We start from the raw sequence: 9,907 nt of genomic DNA, 5'->3' as shown, positions 1-9,907 counted from the left end.
GAAGAAAAGCGAAGGATACAGTTGAAAGCATTAAAGAGAGCAGTCAGCAATTACCAGAAACCCTAGCCAATCCGGCTTCTTTCAAAAAGTGTGGCCACATTTAGGGTTGCGGCCGTGTAGACCATGCTCAAGTTAAATCGTTTTGGTCAGACCCTTTTCTGTCCCGCTAGAGCCTCAATCCTCCTGGCTACCAGGCCAGGGAGCCCGCGCCTCCGTCCCCGGGGCCTCCCTGCCCGACTCAATAGCTCGGGCCCAGTTCATTTGGCCACAGCCCGGAGCCGCTCGGAAAGCAAAGATTAAAGGGGAAAGTCGCGGCTGTATATTTATATTTTCATTGCTAGAAGGGAATTGATTTCCGCGCATTTATTTTGGTAGCTGTAATACACAAGAGCGGATTTGCGTCACCCGAGCAACTTGCTGGTGGAGATAAAGTTGCACAAATATTGAAAGGGGAAGTGCTAGGAGTCATTATAGAGTTTTTCTCCGGAAGAAATAAGGATTTCTGCAGTATCCTAAAATACTAAGGCAGCTTCTATTTTGAGACCAATCTCGCAGGCACATCCGCTCATTTAGTCCGAGTTTGAGCCCATCAAAAAACAGGAGATGACCTGAGCTGCGGCGAGCGCAGGGTTTCCTGCTGCTTTTTGGTTCGGAGGGTGGGGCGTTCGGAGGCGGGGGTCTGCGGGCTCAGGACAGGCGGTGCCCGGCCGGCGAGGCCTGGGCTTGCGGGGGAAGCGAGCAGCCGGCGGGAGAGGCCGCCCTCGGGCCTCGCCTTCGCCGCGTCTGCGGCGCTCGGGGCCTGCAAGAGCCGCAGATGCGGGCGTGGGCGCCGCGGGGAACCCGGAGGGCCTGCTTCCCTGGAGGCTGCACCCCGCGCCCACCCCGGAGGGTCCCAAACCTGGGAAGGGGTGAAAGGGACGGGGGAGTCTTAGTTCTAGGGCAGGAGGTGAGAGCGCGCGGCGCAGCCCGGGGTGAGGTGTAAACGTGCCTCTTCTAGAACCGTGAATTTGGGCTCGGGCCGCCAAATGAACGTTTACAGTCAAATTGGAATCACAACCAAATTGGGAGTGGCACTAGGAAAGAAAGGAGGCTCATGGCCACCCCTGCACACACTCGCGCTAGTGACTTTACCTGGTGGCTGTGAAGTTACAGAGAAGCTGCCCTACCACCGGAGTCTCGCCTGAACCCTCAGCCCATGGCTTCAGTGGCCTTGCACTTGTCACTTCTTTGTGTCCAGCTAGACACAGGACTTGTCTTCTGCCTCTCTCGCCCCAGGTGCTCCTGCCTTCAGGCGACCACACCCCTCCACCTCCGTGGAAATGGCACCTCTGTCCCAGCTGTGAGGAGCAGGGCACGTAAACCTCTTAGTAAAGAGAGAGAGAGACAGAGGGAAGGAGAGATTTCAGTGCTGGGCTGGTTAGAAGTGATTGATTATTTATTAATTACTTTCCAGGAGAAAGTCAAAAGCTTAAAATGACAGCATCTGTGACAAGGGGCTCGAGACATTAGACATTAATTTAATGAGCACAAATGCTGAACTCGAGATAGGCATGCATGGCAAGTGCAGTTGCCTTTCCGGGTTTATCTGGTAAGACGTCTTAGTACTGAAGGGAAATAAAAATACCGAAGCAACTCTCTTAGGAGATGCTTATTAGGACAATCGAAAACAAAAAATTTAGTGGTTTCATTATTGTTATTATTTTATTTTCTTCCTGAAAATGTGCAAGAACAGCTCATCTGGGTGGCCTGTGGTTTGTCTGGGAGAGGGGTGGGGAAACCCATTCTGACTGTAATTTAAAAGAGAACGAATTCTTAAAATGGAGATGTTGATGTTGCAGAAACCCCCCCACCCTGCATTCTAAAGACCCAAGATGCGAATGGAAGACGTTGGCCACCACTACAGCTCCTACTGCGACCAGGCCCAAGGGGTTCCTGGGGAAACTGTCACTGAATTGAAAGTAGAATTTAACTCCAAGGAAATCTGCATTTGCAAAACAGCGGTCCCCACGTGATCCGGGGATGTGGCGGAGGAGGGAGGCTGACATTTCCTACAAGATGCAGAGAGGAGGGGACGCGCGTGCCGCTGTCCCGGGTTTCGGGAGGCGGCCTGTTCTGTCGTCTCTGAGGCTCCGGAGAAAGGTTTGGCTGTGTCTAAGAGAGACGTTCAGAGCCATCCATCTTACTCTGTTTGAAAAGCCCACTCGTTCAAGTTGTCACTGTGTGACAGGGCAGAATAAAATTAATTTGTGGCCGCCCCTCTTCGCCGGTTCCCCGAGGAACTCCCGGGAGGCAGCAAAGCGGACGTGGTGCCGAGTGGGGCGGGGACTGAGGACCGTGGCATCCGGGCAGGAGCCCAGGAAAGGTGGGGGCTTTGCCGAGGACACTGACAAAGCAGAGGGAAGGGAAATCAGGAGAAAGTGCGGTAAAGAAGAGGGAACCTAGGGGGGACTGCCAGCGGGTGGGCTTTGCACCGCGATAAAGCTCGGGAGCACCAGCAACCCCCTCCCCCCCCGCCGGCGAGCTCCCCAGGAAAGCTCCTGTGACCAGATCTCCTCGCCCCGTGGCGGTTCCGAGCTGCAGAAGGTACGGGCCGAGCCCTCCGCAGTCGCCGTCGGCCCCGACGCAGCGGAGAAACCCGAGCGGCGCCCGCTCAGCCCACGCGGCCGCAGCAAACACTTTGGCGTGGCCGGGGCGTGGCCGACAGGGCGGGCCACGCCCCCTCTTTCCCAATTCCCCACCACCGCCGGCTCCCATTGGTCACGAGGGCAGCCAATGAGCGTTCGGATCAAGGTCCTACCCCGAGTCTGACTCGAAAACTCCTGCCAAAACTTTGGGAGTTTTTAGTGAGAAGTTTTTTTTCCCCGTTATTGCTTTTTTTTTTTTTTTTTTTTTTTTTTTTTTTTTTTTTTAAACTAACGGATTATTGTTGTTGTTTTAAATTTAGCTCTTCGGGCTTAGCGGTTTGGGCTTTTCTCTCGGTCCCCGGCGCCCTTGTCCCCGGCTTGCCCGGCCCGCGGCCGTGCGGTGGGCGGCCGGGCCGGCGCCGCCTCCTGACTCGGAGGCGCGGGGCCCCCTGGCGTCTCCGCTGCGGGGCGGGCGGAGAAGCGAAAGCGACCGCGCTCGGCCGGGCCGCCGCGTCCTGCCTCCCCGCGGGCCGGCCGGGCCGCCGCCGCCTCGGGCTCGCCCGCCGGGATGTTCGCCGCCGGGCTGGCTCCCTTCTACGCCTCCAACTTCAGCCTCTGGTCGGCTGCCTACTGCTCCTCGGCCGGCCCGGGCGGCTGCGCCTTCCCCTTGGACCCCGCGGCGGTAAAGAAACCCTCCTTCTGCATCGCGGACATCCTGCACGCCGGCGTGGGGGAGCCGGGGGCGGCTCCGGAGGGCCTGGCGGGGGCCTCGGCCGCCGCCCTCACCGCGCACTTGGGCTCGGCTCATCCGCACGCCTCTTTCCAAGCTGCCGCCCGATCCCCGCTCCGACCCACTCCGGTGGTGGCGCCCTCCGAAGTCCCGGCTGGCTTCCCGCAGCGGCTGTCTCCGCTCTCGGCCGCCTACCACCACCATCACCCGCAGCAGCCGCCGCAGCAACAGCCGCCGCCTCCACCCCGGGCCGGCGCCCCGCCACCTCCTGCCTCGGGGACGCGGGTGGTCCCAAACCACCACCACAGCGGCTCGGCCCCGGCGCCGTCCAGCAAAGACCTCAAATTCGGAATTGATCGCATTTTGTCTGCAGAATTTGACCCCAAAGTCAAGGAAGGCAACACGCTGAGAGGTAGGTCTGGCGCGGGAGTCTGCAGGCCCCTTTGACCGCGGCCCGGACTCCAGTTGGGTTTGGAATGCCTTGGAGCGTTTTTGCAATTAGGAACAAATCGGTAAAATAGGGGAGAAAACGAATTGTAAGAAAGCTAAGAAATACTAGGTCTAAAACTCACCAGCTCTACATAAAAAAATCACTCCGTGGATGCTTTTAAAACACACGTCGAAGAATCAATATTCATAAAAATGGTTGTAAACATGTGCTAAAATGACTACGGTCTGTCTCTTTAATTACATATCTAGAGGGAGAACATATTTTCTGACAGGGAAAGCCCTTTGGGGGAACACTTTCCCTTCCATTTATCTAATTTCTAGTAAATTCCACCCAAGGAATGTAGATAAACAAAACCATCGGTCTGAACTCCCAGGAGGAGGGAACAGAGAGAGGAGCGAGCAGACTGGGGGCTTCTGGGGTGGGGGTTCTAGGTCCGTGAAATTCTTAGGAGGCACCTGAAAGTAACGTCCTTAGGGCCGTTTTCCGTATAGCCCTTCCTTGCTACGTGCGTGGACGTGGACGTGAGCGGCACACACAGGAGCATTTGGTGCATTGTTCCGTGGGGACTGTCGGGAGAAGTTTCAGCAAAGACGGGGGTCTTTCATGGCTTCTCTCCAGTAAAACCGAATGGAGGGTGAGGGGAAGGGGAGGCACAAATCGGCCCAGAGAGTGTGTTTGTCCGAGGTGTAACCAGCTCTTCTCTTCCCTCGTCCCCAGATCTCACATCCTTGCTAACCGGTGGGCGGCCCGCAGGGGTGCACCTCCCGGGCCTGCAGCCCTCCGCAGGCCAGTTCTTCGCGTCTCTAGATCCCATGAACGAGGCTTCTGCTATCCTGAGTCCATTAAGCTCGAACCCAAGAAATTCGGTTCAGCATCAGTTCCAAGACACGTTTCCAGGTACGGAAAACCTCCAGACTGTGGCCCAACTTGCAAGTCGACTGGCAGAAATCTCAGACTGACGCCTCAAGGGGCGGCCGCCGTGTCGCAATCTCGCAGTTGGGGCGGGAGGCTACGAGGTCAGGGAGAGAGAGAAACCGAAAGATTTCTCAGCGATCTAGCACTCGCTTCGGGCGTCTCCCCTGGGAAAGGAGTAGGGGAGCCCGGGGAGCCAAGAGTGTGAGCACAGGCTGGTGGGGGCCTTCCACGGTCTTTTCGCCCCTGAGGGTGGTTTGAAAATCCAGCATCAAGAGGTGTTGCTTATTAACACACGTTTTGGGATGACCTCAAACACTTTTGCACGGCAAGGTTATGTCTGTGTGTGGGAACACACACACACACACACACACACACACACACACACACACACACACACACACACACACACACACACACACACACACACACACACACAGTAGAGACTCAGGGTTGTCATCTGTAGATCATTCTGGCCCGAGGGACATTTTCGCCTACTCTTCACATGTCTGATGGCCATGCATGCCTTAGGCCTTCCGACCTTCGTCATTAAGAGCTGTAAAATTCCTCCTTAGAGAGGCCATGCGGTATGCGTGTGGAGTGCTTTTTGAATGGGGCTAGAGTCCACCGTTAGCAGGGTGAGCCCCAGGCCCGCTGGCCGTGGACAGGGCACTAACGCGCCCCTCATGTCTCTCTCTCTTCCGTCCGGCTCCCGCCCTGCGGCAGGTCCCTATGCCGTGCTCACTAAGGACACCATGCCGCAGACGTACAAGAGGAAGCGCTCGTGGTCGCGCGCCGTCTTCTCCAACCTGCAGAGGAAAGGCCTGGAGAAAAGGTTTGAGATTCAGAAGTACGTGACCAAGCCGGACCGAAAACAGCTGGCGGCGATGCTGGGCCTCACCGACGCTCAGGTAAGCCCGCCTGGGCTGCAGCGCACAGCGCCCTCGGGCGGGCAGCGGCGCCCCGCACCCTGGCCGACTCGCTTCCTGCGGTGGAACACAAGCTCTTGAATTTCACCAGGCTTTGTGGGCTTCGCAACTTGAGGCAGGAGGAAGGGAGGGTGGGGGTAGGGTGAGGGAGACGGACAGAGAGAGAGCCCATTTCGGAGATGTGTGTCAACAAGCATTGAATGTTTATTTTGGCCAATGGGCAAAAGCAGCGCGGAGAAAGCAAATAGGCCACGGGAGATAATAATTAGGTACTCAACTGTAGTGCAATTCGCTGTAGGAGGCAGCTAATTTCAGAAGAGTTAAAAACCCAAAAGCAAGCGATTGTTGTTGGGTTTTTTTTCTCGTCCCCCCCCCTTCCTCCTCCTCCTCCTGCTGCTGGATTGTGAAATCCCCAGTTGTGAGGAAGTGAAAATATCATTTCAAACGGAATTACTTAGCTCCAGTAGGGCGAGGAGTCCGCTTGGAGTGGCCACAGCCCAATGTTCCAACGGTTTAGGCTCCGAAGAAAATCTCCGTGGGGGGACGGGTGGGAGGGAGGCGGTGAGGAAAGAAAGAAAGAAAAAAGATTTTCTTAGAATGCCCAAGAGCATTTCAGCAGGTTCTGCCATGCTTTCCTTTTTTTCCTTTTTTTTTTTTTTCTCTTTTTGAGTTTTGACTATAGAAGAGTCAGTCGTTCACACTCCACAGCAGTGGCCCTTGCTCCCTCGGTCCTGACTGTCCCCAGAAGGGCACAAGCCTAAGGCAGTCTTCTTTTTCTTCGATCCCTGACACACACACACATTCTCTCTCTCTCTCTCTCTCTCTCTCTCCCCCCCCCTTCACTCACTGGAAGAGCCCAGCCATTTTCCACCAGCTGTGGATGTTATTTTTAAAAGAGAAGCTGGAACTTGTGTGAACGCGTTGAGTCCCCCAGGGGATCGTATATATTTATATAGATTCTTTGCCCCATCTCTACCTCCACTTTGCACATGTTTTATTTCAGCATTTTCTGAGCCCCCGGGAGAATTAGTTTATCCCTGGCAGGGGCAAGGGTCCTTATCAGCACTTTAGCAAACCTGCTAAGGAAATGCTCTTCTACTGAAAGGCCAGTGGTGCCCCCACCCCACTGGGATTAACTCTTTGAATCCTCTTTCCCATTTCTCCTTCTCATGGTTCTTCCTTAAAAAGAATCGCTTTTGTAGGGACTTCTTTTGGGGTAGTGGCAGTAAAAGAGAGAGCCAATTTATAGCAGGAATTCTTAACATTGGCTCACCAAACCCTTCAAAGTGTGTGCAAAATGTTGGGTATATGTGCATTTTTCTGGGCCAGGAGTCATGAACTTTAATCAGATTCTCATGGGGTGTCCTGACTCAAGTAAAGTTAAAAAGCACTGATTTAGACTAGAGAGCTTTTGTAGGTTGGGGGTTGGTGCAGGAATCTGCCTTTGCAACAAGCGCGCAGATCATTTCAGGTGTGAGGTCGGAGGCCACATTTTGAGACCGGCCCCGGTGGGCTTGCTAGGCAATGATCACTGGCCTCCTGTTTCCCCTGGGCTGTCTCTCGGCACCTGCACCTAGCACAGTGTCTGGCCCTTGGCAGAGGGCTGGGAATTGTAAGCAGTGCTTTGCCGCCTTAGGAGATGGCTTGCGGGTGCACAGCGCGTCAGATCTGAGCAAACCTGTGTCTTACCTCCGTGTCACTTCTTGTCTCCCTGTGTGGCGCTGCACAGGTGAAAGTGTGGTTCCAGAACAGGCGGATGAAGTGGCGGCACTCCAAGGAGGCCCAGGCCCAGAAAGACAAGGACAAGGAGGCCGGAGAGAAGCTTTCAGGTGGAGCCCCGGCTGCAGAAGGGGAACAGGAGGAGAGGAGCCCCAGCCGCTCCGATGGCGAGGCAGAGAGCGAGAGCAGTGATTCTGAGTCCCTGGACATGGCCCCCAGTGACACGGAGAGGACTGAGGGGGCTGAGCGGTCTCTGCACCAAACCACAGTTATACAGGCTTCGGCCGCGGCCGCGGGCGCCCTCATCCCCGCCAGCAGTGGCGGCGTCAGCAGCCTCAGGAGCAGCAGCACCAGCTCGGGTAGCACCGCCAGCCTCGGCAGCAGTGGCGGTGCCTCGGAGCTGCTCCCTGCGCCCCAGGCCACAGTCAGCAGCGCTCCCCAAAGCCCAGAGCCTGCCCAAGCCCCGCTTGGCGGCTTATAGACTGGACCAGGGCAAAGGGGGCCGGGGCCCTGCGTGCGGGCTTGCAGCCGCGGGCAGGATTTTGCGTCTAGTTTATGATGCCAGGGCAAGGGCCGGAGGCGCAGGAAGTGTCCATTCAGACGTTCATCACACACTTCACCCTTCGCCGCCCCGGCTGGCTGCAGCCCGCACTGCCCAGAGCAGAGGGGAGTCTCGGTGTTCCCCAGCCTACGTCTCCCATCGCCAGTGGAGCACTTCTCCCAGGACACAAGCAGCTCGCATTGTGAAGAGTTAACTAAACTGTTCCTGCAGCGGGTGTCAAAAGGCGCAAGACGTGCTGCACTTAGGAAGACTTAAACTTGTAAATAAAATGTTTACTACGGTTTGTAAAGGCCGCTTAGCTTGCTGGGGTCAATGAGGGCCCTAAGGCCGGGGAATCTCGGACCTTAGTTCCCGGGGAGCTGCAGAAGGCAACAGCTGAAGGTGGGGGGCTGGAGCTTTTGGGAAAAGTGGCTCCACTTCAGAGCCACCTTGCTGCAGAGATCAGCGTTGGGGCTTAAAGGTTTCAACTAGTTCAGAGGTCGCATAGCAAGCGCCAACAGCCCCCGAGTGTGTAGTCTGAGACCCTGCGGGTCGCCTGAGAGTGAAGCCGGCTATAGGATCCCTCAGTTGGAGCAGATGTCTTCCCCATCCTGAGTCTGTGCTCAAGGAGTGTGTGTCTGGCTTTCTGTGGCTCCAGAGTGCACATAGTTGGAGTGGAAAAGGCGATGGTGCAGGGCGGGGTCAATCGGGTACAGCTGTATTCACTAGGTTGCCCGCACTAGTGACAAGCCCAGAGCTGGGGGTGGGGGTTGGGGCTCTCCCAGCGCAAACCAGTCCTTACTTAGGGATGGGGTAGGGGCACGGGGCAGTTCTGTTGTGCGCGGAGGAAAGGACAGGCATGCTACAGTGGTTAGGGCTGGAAGCCCAGATCTTAGAGTGTCAGTGCTCTGGTTTTAAAGATGCCAAAACAATTGTATGGCAGGGAGGTGACTTGTTCAAGGTTACGGAGAAGTAGAGCCCAAATTAGAACTTTGACCTCCTGGCCCATATTTGGCCAGTGATGAATGTAGGAAACTGCACCTCCTCTCCCCCACCCCTACCCCACACAAAATCTTCCTTCCCAATTGCCCCACTGGAGGCATCCAGATGAGCTCTTTTCCTTGAAGCCGGCAGCGAGTTGAGAGGCAGTGGAAAATAGTAAACCTGTTTCGCCTTGACACTGCTACTAGGATGAGCCAGTCGAAGTTTTTTTTTGTTTGTTTGTTTGTTTGTTTGTTTTTTAAAGCTGAAGAGTCAACCCTCTTTCCCAGATCTGTTCTCCTTCCCTCGAAACTAGGAAATGTCAGGAGTTGGTAAATGCTCTTTCGGGAGATTTTAAAATAAATAGATGTCCCCGACAAACCCTGAGCAGCTGGGTTTATTTGGTGTTGAGCTCTGCGAGGGCACAAAGCCTCTCTCTGACCCAGCGTCCGTGCCCGGTAGCCGGTCCTTCAGTAGAACGCGCTGCAGAGATGCTGAGGTCAGAGAGCCTAAAATGCACAACAATTTCCTGGATGGAGTGAGAAGGTTCCCAGTGGCTCCTCCGTCTTGCTTATCTTCCTCGCACTTAGGTCCATTCCCTTGGAGCTCATTCCAGGACCCTTGTCCTAGACTTCCCGGCCCAGGGCGGAGTAGACGTCGCAGATTTAGCCTTCTCTCTCGGCACAGCCAGAAGCATAAGCAAGTCCCAGAGCCGGCACAGGGACGCAAGGCTGACCATTCCATGCCCCAGCCATCTTCCCATCCCCCAAATGGAGCTGAACCCCTAGAGAAGAGCACTGTGAAGAGAGGAGAGGGAGCAGGAGGGTTGTCCAGAAGAGAAGAGAAAAGAAAGGTAGAGCGCCCTACAAGGGACTCCAACTTAAATAGGAGCATGAGCTAGCCATTATCCCCAATTGTGCAGCCTCTCCACCTGCTCTGGGGTCCATGCCTGGGCTCCATGCCTGGGCTGGGTAGTTCCACCAAGCCTTCTGAAGGTTATGCTATCCGAATTGTGGGATT

General features: G+C 55.6%; 1 protein-coding gene across 1 annotated transcript; it reads left to right on the top strand.

Annotated features, from left to right (window-relative positions):
- Nucleotides 1-3,162: 3,162 nt before the first annotated feature.
- On the top strand, nt 3,163-8,111 carry HLX (H2.0 like homeobox). Its single transcript, XM_063115180.1, has 4 exons — nt 3,163-3,766; nt 4,523-4,702; nt 5,444-5,628; nt 7,376-8,111. The coding sequence occupies exons 1-4, from the start codon at nt 3,193-3,195 to the stop codon at nt 7,844-7,846; spliced, it is 1,410 nt and encodes a 469-aa protein (XP_062971250.1). The 5' UTR covers nt 3,163-3,192; the 3' UTR covers nt 7,847-8,111.
- The last annotated feature ends 1,796 nt before the right edge of the window (nt 8,112-9,907 follow it).

Source organism: Cynocephalus volans, chromosome 11, assembly GCF_027409185.1.
Source record: "Cynocephalus volans isolate mCynVol1 chromosome 11, mCynVol1.pri, whole genome shotgun sequence".
Taxonomy (NCBI): domain Eukaryota; kingdom Metazoa; phylum Chordata; class Mammalia; order Dermoptera; family Cynocephalidae; genus Cynocephalus; species Cynocephalus volans.
The sequence above is the reverse complement of the archived record's forward strand: the minus strand, read 5'-3'. Positions and strand labels throughout refer to the sequence as shown.

Excerpts from the sequence above, each read along its gene's own strand:
- HLX (XM_063115180.1), top strand. The coding sequence starts at position 3,193 with ATGTTCGCCGCCGGGCTGGCTCCCTTCTACGCCTCCAACTTCAGCCTC. Across the intron at positions 4,703-5,443 it reads GTTCCAAGACACGTTTCCAG|GTCCCTATGCCGTGCTCACT; the intron begins GTACGGAAAACC and ends GCCCTGCGGCAG. Across the intron at positions 5,629-7,375 it reads TGGGCCTCACCGACGCTCAG|GTGAAAGTGTGGTTCCAGAA; the intron begins GTAAGCCCGCCT and ends GGCGCTGCACAG.